Genomic DNA, 17190 nt, shown 5'->3' with positions numbered 1-17190 from the left:
GACACAGAGGGGACTTATGGACAGTCCACACACACAGATACAGAGGGGACGTATGGACAGTCCACGCACACAGATACAGGGGGGACATATGGACAGTCCACACACACAGATACAGAGGGGACGTATGGACAGTCCACACACATGGATATAGGGGGGACGTATGGACAGTCCACACACACGGATACAGGGGGATGTATGGACAGTCCACACACAGAGATACAGAGGGGACGTATGGACAGTCCACACACACAGATACAGAGGGGACGTATGGACAGTCCACACACACAGACACAGAGGGGACGTATGGACAGTCCACACACACAGATACAGGGGGGATGTATGGACAGTCCACACACACAGATACAGGGGGGACATATGGACAGTCCACACACACAGATACAGAGGGGACGTATGGACAGTCCACACACACGGATACAGGGGGGACGTATGGACAGTCCACATACACAGCCTTACAGACACGGAGGTACTTAACAGTCTTGGCATGGATGCCTAGACCTCTTTCTCCGCAGCCACCTGCTCCAGCTCCATCCGGGAAGTACCAACTCCTTCCAGGATGGACATGCGGAGGTGTCTAGGAGGCATCCTAGATAGATGCCCAAACCTCCCACACTGGCACCTTTCGATGCAGAGGAGCAGCGGCTCTACTTCGAGCCCCGAGCTCCTCACCCTGTCCCTAAGGCTGCGCCCAGTCATATCTGCCACTTGGATCCACGATCTCATTCTTTCAGTCACTACCCAGAGATGATCAAAGGTGAGTTTAGTCACTGAACAGAGATGTTAATCTGTCCCTGGACTCTACATGTTTGCCAAGGCAATTTTATGGTCTCATATTACACAATGTGTGTTCATTTGCATATATGTCTTTTTCCACCAAAATGCTCAACACAACCCCTTGTGACAAAGATGCGTAAGTGCAGCTAATGTGGCTGTCAGATCCTCCTGTGGAAAACCCTGAGTTTTATTTAGACACATTTGGAAGTTTCTGTAAGAGGACGTGATACGACAGTCAGGAGTGGGTTTGGGACACGTGATGTGTCTTTGTGGCCCTCCCTCTATCGTAAAAGAAACGTCAAGTGAGATTTAGAGCAAGCTGTCACGGGAGGGGCCAAACGTCGCCCGGGATGCTGGGTTTGTCACGCAAAAGACCTGTGTTTGTGCTGAAAGAGACTCGCCTGTTCTCCGATCTCAGCTGCCACGTACCGAACAAAGTAAGGAGAAAGAAAAGGGAGACGTGTTTCCAATTTATTTTCAATTTGCAGGTGCGCACATTGGATGGTAGGCTTCGAACAAAATAATTGCGCCCTCTTAAAACATGTCACTCAGTCTTGTCCCCGGCATTGTCGGAGAGAAACAAGGTTCCCACGGCGTAAATCGAACTACCCCATAGCTGTTCCTGCTGAAGAAAAATATAAACGTAGATTACAAAGGGAAGGAGACCTTTTGTTTGGTGTGGGGTTGGTGATGGGCTTGCTGAATTTGCAGTTTGGGTGCAATATGCAAGGACAAACTAGTGGGTGGGGCAGCTGCCCCAGGGTCTGGGCCCCCCCCATCAATGTTGAGAATCCTCCCCTGACTACAAATCTCAGATATATGCAAATACTTGTGCGGATTAAGGAGCTGATGTCAGGCGTGAAAAGTTGCTGTTTCATCTCTCGTTTTTATTATTATGCTGGGAGACATAACACAAACATTATTTGGCACAATACTTAAAACAGTTTGGAAATGTAGTTTGTAATGTTTTGCAGTGAAACTATGCTGTCAAGCTGTGCATTTAATGAAAAAAGCTTTGTTTGTGGAATGTTCTAACTACTGCAGTGCATGATGGGTACGATATTAGGAGGCTACTGAAATGCCATCATCTGCACCTGCTGCAGCTGGATTAGGGGAGCATGCTCCATCTTTGCCCTCTGGCCCAGTGTACAGTTGTTCCGCCATCAGCAATATGTGAGTGTTGGTTGTTATTATACTTCAAGGTGAATGACAATATTTAGAGCGGTTTGCAAAATAGATGGATGGATGGATGGAGGGATGGATGGAAGGATGGATGTACAGGCTGCTTTAGAAGCTGCCAGATGTGTGCTATTCCTGAACACGTAAGTCCTTTTTAGGGTAGAATGGGAATGGAGGATCATCAGTCTGGTTTGGTCGCCATTGGGGGTCGAGTTGCGGGAATGAAGCTGGATCAGTGTCTGAGGGTCCAATAGGAAGGGAGGTCAGCAGCTGGTGGCCAAACCTGCCTTTACACAGGTGTGAGGCCACAGTACTTATGCAGTAATTATTTAAAAGGCAATATGCATGACAGTCACATTATATGTAGACAGCCTGCCCTTCCCTTCTGTAACTGGGCAAGATTTAGGCGTGTGCTTGATGTCAGGCCCCAAGCTGACCCCCCCCCACCCTGTTTGCCTCCTCACACTGACCTCAGACCTCAGACCTCGGCCGGTTAATGGATGAGAGCCGGGAGGTGGATGGAGCTTGTGGAGCTGAGCCAGTGAGAAGGTAATTGATTGCTCTGGGTGAGTCACTTCATCCTAAAAGGTTACCTGCTGCCATCTGTCCGCCTGCAGGCTTCCTGCTGGTCTGGGTCGCATGAAAGCCTGAGAACTGCCCCCTGCATAGACCCTGGGCCGGATGCCGGACCAGAAACGGAAAAAAGCTATTCAGTGACACCACTGCACTAAACTGCATGCCATTGGTCAGCTCCAGCTGCTACAGGAGGACGGCTCCGGCCCAGATCCCCCCCTTGTCCCATGGAACTCCTGACCCTCCCAGAGATGGACTTTGCCCTCCTTGCATTCCTCATTCACCATGCGTGCGGCACTGCTGACACAGGACCTCCTGCCATGGGCAGCCGCCCGCATGGGCAGTAATGCTGACACGTCTTAATGGTAATAATAGAATAGAAAGTTCTGAAAGGATGAATGGCAGCAGAGCTCCAGCAGGAGGCGCCAGACTGGGCGAGTCATCTTCGAGTCAAAGGCAGACGCTGGGTCCTGCTGAGTAAGAGTCACAGCACTGTTACATCGTGATGTGTGTCTGTGTGTCAGATAGCTGCACAGCAAACTCCCTGTTGTGTCAGGATCAGGTGCTGAAAAGACAAATAAGCCAACCTTTCCATTTAAACAAGAGTTTAGCTTAGCTTTGTGGCTACTGTTGCCATGGTAACAACCCCTTCTGGCCCTCAGCCCCCCATTGAAGCCTAGTGACCCGCAGCATGCTCCTTTATGTAAGCCTGTTTTTTCGTACAACTCACTCTGCTTGTGTGGCACAGGCTGATGTCAGAGAGGGAATCAGGCACTTCCAGCATCACAGAGCCTGGTGCTCCAGTGAGGCCAGATAACAGGAAGATGCAGATCACAAGAGGAGGGGCCAATGGGATCGTGGGGAGGGGGGGAGCATTGTCGAGCCCCCACAGAGGCCCAAAATTAGCTTCTAAAACCCTGTGTTAGCCGCTGGTCTTAACGCTGGCTTTCAGTAAAATGACATTTATTTAGCGCATTGTCTGACAGGCCCTTGTGTAACATGACAGACGGCTCCACTTTTCATTTCAGCCCCTCGCTGTCAGATCTAAGTCACAGAGATAGCAGGAGCTGAATGTGTCCACCCCTCCTCCTCCTCGTGGCATCTGACCTCCTCATGGATGCACTCTCCTGTTCCTTATCCACAAGCTCTCCTGCTCCTTATCCACAAGCTCTCCTGTTCCTTATCCACACGCTCTCCTGTTCCTTATCCACACGCTCTCCTGTTCCTTATCCACACGCTCTCCTGCTCCTTATCCACACGCTCTCCTGCTCCTTATCCACACGCTCTCCTGTTCCTTATCCACGTGCTCTCCTGATCCTTATCCACGTGCTCTCCTGCTCCTTATCCACACGCTCTCCTGTTCCTTATCCACACGCTCTCCTGCTCCTTATCCACACGCTCTCCTGCTCCTTATCCACACGCTCTCCTGTTCCTTATCCACGTGCTCTCCTGATCCTTATCCACGTGCTCTCCTGCTCCTTATCCACACGCTCTCCTGTTCCTTATCCACACGCTCTCCTACTCCTTATCCATGTGCTCTCCTGCTCCTTATCCACACGCTCTCCTACTCCTTATCCACGTGCTCTCCTGCTCCTTATCCACGCGCTCTCCTGCTCCTTATCCACACGCTCTCCTGTTCCTTATCCACGTGCTCTCCTGCTCCTTATCCACGCGCTCTCCTGCTCCTTATCCACACGCTCTCCTGTTCCTTATCCACGTGCTCTCCTGCTCCTTATCCACACGCTCTCCTGTTCCTTATCCACGCGCTCTCCTGTTCCTTATCCACACGCTGTCCTGCTCCTTATCCACACGCTCTCCTGCTCCTTATCCACACGCTCTCCTGCTCCTTATCCACACGCTCCCCTGCTCCTTGTCCACACGCTCTCCTGCTCCTTATCCACACGCTCCCCTGCTCCTTATCCACACGCTCTCCTGTTCCTTATCCACACGCTCTCCTGCTCCTTATCCACACGCTCTCCTGTTCCTTATCCACGTGCTCTCCTGATCCTTATCCACGCGCTCTCCTACTCCTTATCCATGTGCTCTCCTGCTCCTTATCCACACGCTCTCCTGCTCCTTATCCACACGCTCTCCTGCTCCTTATCCACGCGATCTCCTGTTCCTTATCCACGCGCTCTCCTGTTTCTTATCCACACGCTCTCCTGTTCCTTATCCACGTGCTCTCCTGCTCCTTATCCGCACGCTCTCCTGTTCCTTATCCACGCGCTCTCCTGCTCCTTATCCACACGCTCTCCTGTTCCTTATCCACGCGCTCTCCTGTTCCTTATCCACACGCTGTCCTGCTCCTTATCCACACGCTCTCCTGTTCCTTATCCACACGCTCTCCTGCTCCTTATCCACACGCTCCCCTGCTCCTTGTCCACACGCTCTCCTGCTCCTTATCCACACGCTCCCCTGCTCCTTATCCACGCGCTCTCCTGCTCCTTATCCACGCGCTCTCCTGTTCCTTATCCACGCGCTCTCCTGCTCCTTATCCACATGCTCTCCTGTTCCTTATCCACGCGCTCTCCTGCTCCTTATCCACACACTCTCCTGCTCCTTATCCACATGCTCTCCTGCTCCTTATCCACGCGCTCTCCTGCTCCTTATCCACAAACTCTCCTGCTCCTTATCCACATGCTCTCCTGCTCCTTATCCACGCGCTCTCCTGCTCCTTATCCACACACTCTCCTTCTCTTTATACTTGCACCACCTCTGTCCCCTCAATATTTTCCGTGCCCCCCACCCCCTCCATGTGGCGCTATCACATGTGCTGCGGTTCCCCATGCTGTTCCTCTGTCCCCCCCCACCAATGCCCCTTGTTTGTCAGGATGGGACAAGATCTTATTTCATCAAGGTTTCTATCCAAGAGGAAACTGCAGGGAACAATAGAGATCAGAATCAGAAAACTTTAATTTTCTGGAAGAAAATTGTTTAAGCAAGACTGGGAAAGAGGGATCTGCTGCTGTTGACACTGGAGTCCATGGCCTGGGTACGAAACGTGCATCCATCTCCTAACTGCTTACCCGAGGCACCTGAGGCACACAGGGCACGATGAGGAGTTAGATGTCCCGAGTGAGTCGTGCGAGTCTAGTGCGCAGAATTGACTTTTCCCGGGCTGGGGGGTCTGAAGTCTCAGACCATGAAAGGACTGCCAAATAAGTCTGTACGTTAATGAAAGAAAAGAAATGCATTTGAGGGGGGTTTGGGGTCGCAAGCGATGTACATGTGTACGATACCGTCGGATACTTCTGTTAGATTCTGTTAGAATCTTATTAAAAACTGTCATAGAAAAACTGATGGAATGTTCTCGTCTGTAGCTCAGTTCGTTTAACTTTACATCTATTTGTGTATGTGTGCAGGTCTATGTGCGTCAGCGTGTGAGCGTTTGCGCGCGCACGCAGTCAGATCGCAGAGCAGCGGAGACGCGAAAGCGCGCCTCCCATAGGGGAGCAGAACCTGGGCTCAGACACCCAACAGAAGCGGCGACAGCGGACACGGGCCGAGTCGTGCGCCCTGCGGACTTCCAGCCCGCGTCCTCTACCACGCTGGTGTGGAGACGCACTCCTGTCAAACCTGGTGATGAGGCGCGTCGCTCCCGCTAGAAGTTACATCTGCGGTCTTCTGAAGTTAAGGCAGTGATGGACAAAGGGGGGCAGAGCAGCCGGTGCAGCAAGTAGCGCAGGCTGAGAAACAGCGAGAGACAGGAGAAGCATTTTCCCCCTTCCTGCATTGCTGATTCCCTGATATCCGTAAGTAAACAGCTCCCTCGTTCGCGCTACCCCGTGCCAAACCGCAGGCTTTATACGTGTAATTTATTACTGTCCTTAATATGTACTATCTCGTACATATGTTTACTTTAATATCCTACAATGTTTCGCATATGTTGGCTAAAGAGACAGAGAAGTTTCAACACTATTTAATTTTTTATCTATTTATAATGTTACAATGTCTTACATAGTTTCTTATAGTTTTAAATGTACTTATTAGGCCGTACGTGTAAAAATGCCAAATCGCATTATTATAAAGAGGTAGCAACCGCTCCAGCTCAAACGTTTAACTTAAACAGTGAATATTATGGTTTCTTCAATAAAAACAATAAAAATATTCTTTATTTATTATTTGGGGAAATTGGTGTACGGGAAATAACGTTTTCTCTATTCTTAATGATTTATAATCAATAATGAAAGTTGACAACCATCGTGAGCTGGACAGTTATCCCCCTTATCTGTTAAATGCAGGTGTCGTGAGGTTTTGGGATGACATAACGCAGTTTTAGGGTTAAGGCTACAGGCTCGGGAGATCGGATGGTTTACATGGAGCATCATTTAATAATACAGGGCAGTTATGTAACGTCAGGGCCGGGTGTCTGTTCGCTGTGAGGGATTGTCCGCTGAGATTATTGCTGGTATTAAAACAGGGATATTTGTGCAATGAAAATTCATGCTCATCAGCACGTGAGGCAACGGATTTCATTACATTAGGAATTTGGAAGATTCACTTTCCATCATAACCGCCGACCTAAAGCTAAAGTTAAACTGCTTAAATAATTTTCAATCAGGCGAAATTCTCAGCGCAAATCCCCCATGAGTCCGTTGTCTCTTTTGAGCCTTCGATAAACGTTCAGGTTTGAGAATGACAGCTGCCTAAATCTAACGATGGAAGAGCAACAAGCGAGGCTGAAAGTAACCGACCGTGAACAGTGTTCGTGCTTTCCAGTGTGAGTGCTTGTTATTGCTTGTGCATAAGGTTTTATCGGCATGGACGTGAATGTCTGTATGTACTGAATTCATCTATCTGTAGATATTTGTATGTAAAGCCTGTTTTTTGTGTGTGTGTGTGTGTGTGTGCGCGTGCGTGCGCGCACATGTGCCCCCCATTTGCTCAGAAATCCTCGCTGGGTCGTCTCCCTTTGTTCAGTTACCAAGCCCTCCCCCTACCCAGGGTTGTCTAGACAGTGTTACCCCACCTGGGGTCAGCTGTAGGGGGCAGTCCTAGCACTCGCCCCTGCCCCCTCAGGGCATTATGGGTTGCCCTGCACACGCGCTGCTTAGGCGGGGGCGCCATGCTGCCTTTCCAAGCCCCCGCCAGCGCCATGGCAGATATGGCGTCTCCTTCAGCGATGATGAAGCGGGCAAGCAGGCGCCCTGAAGTACGGCTTCAACTGACAGCTTTTTACTAGCGCTGTGTGGATGATGGCAATTAATGATACAAAGAGAAAGACCAATGTATGGAAATTTACATATATTTGCATATATCAGCATACATTTACATAAGTTACTGACTGAAGGACAGGATTTGGTTGCTCTCTTTTGGCAGGGAGGTCGCAGGTGGTTAGGAGGCGACCTCGGACAGTAAACGGCGGGGGCCACACAGAGTGAGCGGCGCCCTCTGCTGGGCGGAGGGTCTGAGCCTCGCTATCCTACCCCCTGGCCTGGCGATGCCCCTCTTCAGCTGGAGGAAGCGCCCCCCTGTGGAGGAGGTGCGGGGCGGCCCACTGCTGCACCAACTGCTGTGGCACGTGGAGGAGCGTGAGCAGCGCCGCCGCCCGGCTCGTGGCATCCAGCCGGCGACCCCACAGCCCCTCGTGGCCCCCCAGGACCGCCAACAGCTGGAGCTGCTCTGTGCTCAAGTGCCGCCGGCTCACGCAGCCGCCGTGCTCTCCAGGTGGGAGTCCTTCCGGCTCTTTGTCCCCCCGCCTTCCCAGCATGCTTAGCACATCCTGCCCGACACGTACCGTTGGCGAGCCGCAGAACCTCTTTTCTGTTACCTTCCTCCAAGCATTTCTCAACAAAATAACCCAACCAGAACCTTCATGCGGGACTCCCTCTGCATGTTTATGGCAAGTGACAACTCCTCGACCCCCACCTCCTTGTTTGGGGGGGAGGTAGTAGAGAAATGCTGAGCCCCTGTGCCTCATCACCACTGCCCGCAAAACGACGCGGCTGTCCGAAATGTCCCGAACATAGCCGGACAGCCCAGGGCTGTCAGAGACCCTCACAGTGTGTGTGTGTGTGTGTGTGTGTGTGTCTGTGTCTCTGCGTTAGAGCTTCAGGCTCTGGGCTGGGGACGGTCATTACAGGATAATGGTGCCCTGACCAATCCACAATCAGCAAATGTAAAATCAACATGCTTCCTTTCTGCGGTGAAATGCTTTGTTATTCTGAATCATGCTCCCTTTACTGTATTAAGGACATAAAAATACCCCCGAAGCTTTTTGATTATTATGAATATTATGATTAAAATTAACACAGTGTCTAAGTACACAGGGTCCTTGATATTCTGCACAGGAGAAACGTGACCTGAATGAAGAAAGTGTCTCACTGTAGAAATGGGTGAACAGTAAGTCATTAGGCATGATGCGTTAACCATAGTAACCGTAGTAACTGTAGTAACCGCATTAACTGCAGTAACCAGCCCACCATCCAGCACGACGATTAAAGCGCAGCTGCGCATCATAGGAAATGCGATGCAGCCTGGAAGGCACTGTGGCCCTGGCGTGGGGGGGGGGGGGGTTGGCGGATCACAAGCTGGGCTGGCTCTGCATCTCTGACAGCTGCTTTCAGAGAGCTGGGGTGGATCGCTCAGGGAGAAAGACACACACACACACACACAGAGTCACACACAGACACATACACACATTCCCCTTTATCATGGTCACATGTATTAGTGGCCCCAGGTTCTTCTGTGATCCCGCAGTTTCAGTGCCTGTAGATGGCGCTGCTGTTCCCCCATCACACCACAGAGAGGACAGAGCCATCGGACCGAAGGCTGCCTGGACTCACTGCACTCTGGGTTCATCACACCGACGGAGAGGACAGAGGCATCGGACCGAAGGCTGCCTGGACTCACTGCACTCTGGGTTCATCACACCGACGGAGAGGACAGAGCCATCGGACCGAAGGCTGCCTGGACTCACTGCACTCTGGGTTCATCACACCGACGGAGAGGACAGAGGCATCGGACCCGAAGGCTGCCTGGACTCACTGCACTCTGGGTTCATCACACCGACGGAGAGGACAGAGCCATCGGACCGAAGGCTGCCTGGACTCACTGCACTCTGGGTTCATCACACCGACGGAGAGGACAGAGCCATCGGACCGAAGGCTGCCTGGACTCACTGCACTCTGGGTTCATCACACCGACGGAGAGGACAGAGCCATCGGACCGAAGGCTGCCTGGACTCACTGCACTCTGGGTTCAGCACACCGACGGAGAGGACAGAGGCATCGGACCGAAGGCTGCCTGGACTCACTGCACTCTGGGTTCAGCACACCGACGGAGAGGACAGAGGCATCGGACCGAAGGCTGCCTGGACTCACTGCACTCTGGGTTCATCACACCGACGGAGAGGACAGAGGCATCGGACCGAAGGCTGCCTGGACTCACTGCACTCTGGGTTCATCACACCGACGGAGAGGACAGAGGCATCGGACCGAAGGCTGCCAGGACTCACTGCACTCTGGGTTCATCACACCGACGGAGAGGACAGAGGCATCAGACCGAAGGCTGCCAGGACTCACTGCACTCTGGGTTCATCACACCGACGGAGAGGACAGAGCCATCGGACCGAAGGCTGCCTGGACTCACTGCACTCTGGGTTCAGCACACCGACGGAGAGGACAGAGCCATCGGACCGAAGGCTGCCTGGACTCACTGCACTCTGGGTTCATCACACCGACGGAGAGGACAGAGGCATCGGACCGAAGGCTGCCTGGACTCACTGCACTCTGGGTTCAGCACACCGACGGAGAGGACAGAGGCATCGGACCGAAGGTTGCCTGGACTCACTGCACTCTGGGTTCAGCACACCGACGGAGAGGACAGAGCCATCAGACCGAAGGCTGCCTGGACTCACTGCACTCTGGGTTCAGCACACCGACGGAGAGGACAGAGCCATCGGACCGAAGGCTGCCTGGACTCACTGCACTCTGGGTTCATCACACCGACGGAGAGGACAGAGGCATCGGACCGAAGGCTGCCTAGACTCACTGCACTCTGGGTTCAGCACACCGACGGCTCATTAAGTTACTTTTCATTGTCATTTTTCTGGGACCCTAACCCTAACCCTGACTCACTTAGATGTTGTTCATACAGCACGCCATTAAAAATGCCCTTCATTGGTAGTGACTGCCTTGCAGGAGTGACCTCATCAGCATCACTAACACTGCTTTGTGCTTCTGTCTCAGGGTCAAGGAGGTGCTGGCCAGTACCAGCTTACTTCCCTGGGAGCTGGTCTACGTCTTTCAGCAGGTACTGCGAGATTTCCTCTGCAGGGAGGAGGTGGAGGAGGCGGGGCCTGCGCTGGCCTGGGCCAGTCGCTGTCCGGGAAAGCTGGGCTCAGGATCAGCCACGGCGCCGGAGTGTCCAAACCCACAAAGGGAGGAGATCCCCACCATCTCCAGCCAGGTGGAGCGCAGCATGCGCTGGGCTCGGCCTTACGAGGCCCAGAGGGACTGGGACCTCCCTTATTACTGCCCAGCCCCCCAGTGCTGCTCACAGGCTTACAGCACTGCTTTGTGAGGGCCCCTCCTCCTTACGTCTGGCCTCTCCTCTGTACACCTCTAACCAAATTCTTGGCCTATAGCACTGCACTCCTCCCTGAATAGGCCCTGGCTCCGCCCCTTCAAGGCCACACCCTCATGGAGTTCCAGGCAACAGGCTAGCAAGTTCTCCTAATAATTGGCCCCCAAACACAAGACTTGCGGTCAGGTTGCTCCTATACCAAACCTGCCCTTAGTTATGTAAGGAGCTGCTCCTCTCAGACCTCCGAGAGCCTGGGGTTGGTACCGCGTGTGGCAGCTTAGGGTGGATGTCACCAACTGGGCCTGTGGAACCTCCGACCTGTCTGTGGACCTCAGTACACCTGGACCAAAGCAGTAGACAAACCTTCTATGCCTTGGGAGTGTCTAAGCCTCCCCACAGGTGGCTGTAGAGCCCCTACTCCCTCAGCCCTAAGGCTCTTCCTCCTGACGGTAGATGGTGAAAGTTGTCCTTTTGATACCTGTCTGCTGTCTTTCAGCAAACACTGTTTATCTACAGTACCAGCATGCAGGAGAATAGTACAGTATAGTAATGAAGTGTGAAGTAAGCTATTTATTTTTTTAATGGATATGCAAGTGAAGTGATTTCTGTACTAAAACTGTGCAGAGTGGGGAAAAACTGTTTGATCAAAAGCAATAGTCCAGTTCATGTGTATCCTGGTGCTTTTTCTACAAGCCGGACTCCTGAACCTTGCCAAGCGCCTTTCTAAATGTAGCTGTACTCTTCATTTATTTTCATGTCTCAGTTATTTGTATTATTACTCAATACCGGAACCAAATTCCTTGTATAACTTAACATACTTGACCAATAAATCTGAATCCGATACAGACTGTGCAAGAAATATTCTTTTGCCGTTCTCGTTTAACTCCCTTCCCAGATTTTACCTTCGTGTGACCAAGGCAGTGGTGAGGCGGCGAGCAGCTGCCCGAATGCAGGGGGGTCCCACACATGGTGGGATGTGGGGGGGTCCCACACATGGTGAGATGTGGGGGGGGGGTCCCACAAAAGGCGTCATGCGGAGGATCCCACATGCAACGGGATGCTGATGGTCTCTCAGGTGGAGGGATGCAGGTGCTACTATCCTTCCCTCTCCTCTTTGTTTGTGTATACATCCTTCCTTCTCCACTTTCTTATATCATCCTTCCATCTCCTCTTTGTTTTTTCTCAGAGCAGAATGAAAAATAGTTGATTCAACAGGATAACTAATCAGATTGTACAGAAGGTGAGGCCAAAGCAGTAGAGGAGGCAGGACCAACCAATCAGATAAAAGTAAACCTCCCCCTTTGTTTATTTATACCACCCTCCCCTCTCCTCTTTGCTGGTGCCATAAAGCTCTCCTAAATTCTTTTCATAAACAAGTTTGGAAATGTTAGAAACATGAGCCCAGGAAAACTTTATACTTCAGCAGATTGATGTTTATGCCAAAAAAGTCACAAAATATACCTTTCCCTCCTGCAAGACATTCATTAATCCAAAAATCGTATTGGATATGTGGCTACATGCAATCTGAAAACACGTATTACCACAATGGATTGTGTCTCTTAAAATATACACAGGCATTCCATTGAATTGGAGTTAGAAGTTAAGAAACATACAAATATCTACATAGAAGTGCACTGAGGTTCATTGTGAAAGTACCTGTTCTGGGCATGAGTCGCAGCGGCATAGCCCGCCTGAAGACCCCGGGAGGATCTGTTATTCCCGGATGGAAGAGGGGTCTACAAGCAGGATGCCCTCGGCCTTTGATTGCGTCTCCGTTTGCATTTTCACTGACGATTCAATGAAGAAAAAATCTCGGACTTCAGCTTAGGCTTTTATTTGATTAGTCACTTTTTTGTTTTACCGTTTCAGTTAATAAAAAAATATCTGATCGTAACTCTAACCCTTCACATTTCATTTCGATTAAATTAAAATGTCAATTCATATATTCAAAATGTAGATTAATATTGTCATACTTTTACATTTTAAAAGTAAATTTTATACATTTTAAAATATAAAAGTACATTTTAAATGTTAAAAGTAAAAACAGCTCATTTAAATGCAGGTTTATACCGACACTGCCGCATTTTGCGCGTATGTAGGACAATCGCTTATCAGCAGAAAAAAATGTGGCTCAGTACCGGAGGTGTCCGCTAGGTGGAAACCGCCATAAACACTTGAGTTTGGCGTGTGGCGATGAGCAGCTCCGTGCCTTCCCAGAAACCCCTGCGGCAGTGACCTTCCTCAGCCTTCAGCAGATAGAAGCCGGTACCAGTAATTTACAGGGCAAGTTCTTAACGTTTGGAAACATTTTTAAAGCCTTTTATACGTTTTGGAAGATGTAGTATTTAATCTTTTTTTATGAGAATCTGTCTACGAGTAATTTAACAATGTGTCTAGCTAGATGCTTATGCTTTTACGAGGCCTAGCTCACTGTACTGCAACAAACTAACCTAGTAATTGTGCTTAAACTTAACCATACAGTGTGTAAATATGTACATTTTTAACTTGATGTTAATGTAAGCGGCTTCTCTGGGCATAAAATAACGTTTATGATGCTTTTAGTGCGTCCGTGTTTCGTCCTCTTCGCTACCTTAGGTTCCGCTTAATCAGCTTTATTGCTCCTCCGCCTATGTACAACCTAATGACGGATCGGGTATTGCTATAAACACCGTCGTGAGTGTCTTTCGGGGCAAATTCAGCAGGAAATGCGTCAAGATCTGTTCATCAGCTCAAAGACTGTAACATACGCAAATGTATATACCAGAATGGGAAAGCTGGCCCTGTGCGAAGGGATGAGCTGTTGGGCGTCATGCGTTTGTAAAATAATTATAATAAAGGACAACACTGTGGGCACGAGATCTGTATGTTGTATAGAAAACTAATTTTATATGTATGATTTTTAACTTGAATTTCAATGAAGTCTAACTTGCATTGAAAGTAGCGGATATTGCAGTGGTAGGGCAACCTCGGAGGCTGACTATAAAAAATGGGGGTGTTGATCTGTGGGTGTTTTACTCTCTGTGTGCTGATGTAGATGGCAGGGAGAGCGCTTTCGGCATGGTGGACCAAGATGAAGCCCTACTACACACAGGCATACCAGGAGGTGTGGGTCGGTGTTGGCATTATGACCTATCTGTACTACAAGGTCTCCTATGGTGGTGAGTTGTCTGGCTGTCTCCAGAAGGGGTTCCATGCGAATAGAAACATGCAGGGATTTGTACATCGCCTCTTAACATGAGGTGGTGTTCAAGTAAATTACGCTGCCCACTGAAGACTGTCTCCTCCACAGATCCAGCAGATTTGTTCTCTCTGTGGAACATAATGATCTTGCTGATATCCCTCATAGTGTACATGCCAGTCTTGCCTCTCAAAGAGGACAGTCGGGGCTTTAAAGTGATGTCACATGCGTGGATGTGAGCTTTTTGACATCCCAAGACATAGTGTGTGTGTGTGGGGGCGAAAAAAAATCCCTGTATCTGGAGGAAATATCTATTTTTTAAATAAATGAAAAGCATTCTTACTGTGAACAAAGCAAGCTAAGTGGTTGACCTTCAACATCAGTAACATTTGTGAAAGAAACAAGAAATTCTGAGCATTTTACTTCATGACTGTTTTCATCCAAAGTGATATTTTTGATGGTGTGTGTGTGTGTGTAAGGATGTATGCAAGGTAGGGCTGGGCGATATGATGATGATAATATATGGCGCATGCGCAATAATCCAGGGCTTCAGATCAAAGGCGAAGCATTTGGCCAGATGCCAGCTTTTTGATACTATATGGGCATTTATTTATGCCCAATATCTGGTTAGCAGATTAGTAGTACAGCTAAAATATTAATGAGATGTGTTTTGTGACACTCAAAGCTTAGTTATCTTCATTAAATTTCGTTATCAGAGCACACCACATCATGCTTTTTTGGTGTACTATATTGTGGTGTACTATATTGTGGTGTACTATATTGTGGTGTACCTTAGTACGAAGATAATGAACAGCTCAGCAGCCACGATGTCTTTTAAAAGAGGAGATCTTGCGGATACAGATGGTAAAAAGATGCTGGTGTGATGGTGCTTTTCGCAGTTTAACGTCTAACACGTTTATTAAACATGAGGATGTGCTGAATTTGCTAAGTTTTGGCCATCATAAAATGCCTCAATATTTTAGTCATATTAGTTATCTGCTTAACAAATTGCCGGCGTAAATTAAAGTCTGTATAATACCGAAAGGCTGGCGCTTGGCCAAATGCTTTGCCTGTCATCTGAAGCCCTGGTGATTATTGAGCATGTGCGATATAATATCGCTATCATGTCGCCCAGTCGTAAAGCAAGGATCGGTTTGAATGTGCATGTCGCTGCCTTAGTGTCCCTGAGAGCCTCCCGGCTGGGAGGGGCCGCCTCTGAGCGATACAGCATAGATCTGCACTATGAGACATACCAACAGAACGGCTCTGGCCTTCAGAGAAGATCAAATGCACAACATATGCTGCTATGTGCTGCTTTTGTTTTGTGTGTCTTGGCCAATGACTGGCTTTTTTTCCCCATTTCTCACAGGGAAGAAAGCAGTCAAGAGCAGTAAGTATATCGTCGTCTTGGTTACTCTCCACCTTAGCTTTCTGGTGTCCAGAGACAAGCAAGAAAGTAAATGCAGCTTGCTGTGGAGAACCCTGGCGTTTCTGGATGTGATGCTTGTATGGTGCAGCCTACGTGAAGTCACTTGGGTGACATACGCTTTAATTAACATGCCATGTAGAACATTGCCCTTTTTAACCAATGCTGTGATGAATTAAGTTTCCCTCCAATCCACTCCTCAGGTTCTGGACACTGATTGGACGTTATGCCTCACTACTGGCTCCGCCTTCTGCCAGTCTCCTCAGCCCTTGGGATGTGATGAGATGTACTCTGCGTGCTCAGGAGACTGGCTGTCTGTATTGCACTGCAATAAACTGAAGTTCCTTTTGCAGATTTTTTTTTTGTCCCAGTCAGTATTTCAGAAAAAGGAAATGCAGGAGAAAGACTGACCACCAGCATTTGAGGTATCAGGCCTGTATATGGGTGGCCTGGTGTCCAGCCCTCACTGATTTCACATTCCATCAGTAACACCGGTGTTGAATTAGCAGAGCGATAGCATGGCTGTATGTAAAATATTGCAATCCACACAACATAATGGGAGGCAGCGTTCAAAAGAGGACAAATTGTTGGTGCGCGTCTCGCAGGTGCATCTGTGACCCGGACAGCAAGTCTTTGTGGTGTATCGAGTACCCAGGGTAACGTCGGCATGCCACCACAAAGGATGGACCGTGTACAACAGGAGTAACTGGTCACAGAAGAAAGGGGTGTCTGGGAACTAGTTTGGATTGTATCCAAAAAACACGAAAGCTGCCCAGCTCACTGCAGAATTAAATGCTGATCACACCTCTCCTATTTCCCCCCAAACTCCATGGGGTCAGTGTTCACGGGCAGGCTGCTAAAGTTGAACATCACGTATGGCCTGCAGTCACCCGATCTGAACTGTACTGAGCCACTTGGAGGTGTTTTGGAGGAGGGAGACAGGAAATGTTTTCCTCCACTGTTCTGTAAGAGGAATGGCTCAAAATCCTTCTGGCCACTGCAGGACTTGCATCTATCATTCCCTAAACACACTGATGCTGTAATGCCTGCCATACTAATTATGGTGTAAAACCAGGTGTTTGTTTCATTGCCCAACCACTTGTAAGTGCTGTTGGATAATCTGCTTTTTGTACTCTTATGTATGATAAAATAAAGCTTGAATTATGTTATTGCTCTTAATATACTGTAAGATATGAAATTCCTGGTTGACGTGTGGCGATGAGCAGCTCGTGCCTTCCCAGAACCCCCCGCGGCAGTGACCTTCCTCGGCCTTCCGCAGATAGAAGCTGTAAAATTATTGTAAAAATAACATTTAAAGAGTGAACAAACTGGGCAAATTGGCTACAGACTACAGGTCCGTACACAGTACCCCCGCTGAAAGTGACTGAATGTGCATATTAGATGTGAACTCACAGAGTGAGTGACTGGCCTGTCCGGTCACGCCGTCAGATACATAATTTAAAGCGAGACTTCGGAAGGACATGAGCGGACTAACCTTGCATTTGTCTGGTTAGTG

General features: G+C 49.4%; 2 protein-coding genes and 1 long non-coding RNA gene across 4 annotated transcripts in view; all 3 read left to right on the top strand.

The window, feature by feature from the left end:
• LOC125714442 (uncharacterized) overlaps nucleotides 1-16028 on the top strand; it is a 78358-nt gene extending 62330 nt beyond the window's left edge. The window contains exons 2-4 of the long non-coding RNA XR_007383699.1: nucleotides 14105-14228; nucleotides 15618-15638; nucleotides 15878-16028. This is a non-coding gene — a long non-coding RNA (uncharacterized LOC125714442). The remainder of the gene's footprint in view (nucleotides 1-14104; nucleotides 14229-15617; nucleotides 15639-15877) is intronic.
• rd3l (RD3 like) lies at nucleotides 6009-11906 on the top strand. The gene is made up of 3 exons (XM_048985069.1): nucleotides 6009-6296; nucleotides 7864-8211; nucleotides 10734-11906. The coding sequence occupies exons 2-3, from the start codon at nucleotides 7985-7987 to the stop codon at nucleotides 11065-11067; spliced, it is 561 nt and encodes a 186-aa protein (XP_048841026.1). The 5' UTR covers nucleotides 6009-6296; nucleotides 7864-7984; the 3' UTR covers nucleotides 11068-11906.
• LOC125714437 (uncharacterized) lies at nucleotides 9168-10872 on the top strand. Of its 2 annotated transcripts, none has more exons than XM_048985054.1 (2): nucleotides 9168-10320; nucleotides 10455-10872. In XM_048985054.1, exons 1-2 carry the CDS (start codon nucleotides 9259-9261, stop codon nucleotides 10569-10571), a joined length of 1179 nt encoding a protein of 392 aa, XP_048841011.1. In that variant the 5' UTR covers nucleotides 9168-9258; the 3' UTR covers nucleotides 10572-10872. The 2 variants fall into 2 exon arrangements, with proteins under 2 accessions (XP_048841011.1, XP_048841010.1); XM_048985053.1 differs by having other exon boundaries at nucleotides 10388-10872.
• Nucleotides 16029-17190: the final 1162 nt, after the last annotated feature.

Source organism: Brienomyrus brachyistius, chromosome 19 (genome assembly GCF_023856365.1).
Source record: "Brienomyrus brachyistius isolate T26 chromosome 19, BBRACH_0.4, whole genome shotgun sequence".
NCBI lineage: Eukaryota > Metazoa > Chordata > Actinopteri > Osteoglossiformes > Mormyridae > Brienomyrus > Brienomyrus brachyistius.
This window is presented reverse-complemented; position numbering and strand designations above follow the sequence as displayed.

Excerpts from the sequence above, each read along its gene's own strand:
- rd3l (XM_048985069.1), top strand. The coding sequence starts at position 7,985 with ATGCCCCTCTTCAGCTGGAGGAAGCGCCCCCCTGTGGAGGAGGTGCGG. Across the intron at positions 8,212-10,733 it reads GCAGCCGCCGTGCTCTCCAG|GGTCAAGGAGGTGCTGGCCA; the intron begins GTGGGAGTCCTT and ends CTTCTGTCTCAG.
- LOC125714437 (XM_048985053.1), top strand. The coding sequence starts at position 9,198 with ATGGTCACATGTATTAGTGGCCCCAGGTTCTTCTGTGATCCCGCAGTT. Across the intron at positions 10,321-10,387 it reads ACAGAGGCATCGGACCGAAG|GCTGCCTGGACTCACTGCAC; the intron begins GTTGCCTGGACT and ends ATCAGACCGAAG.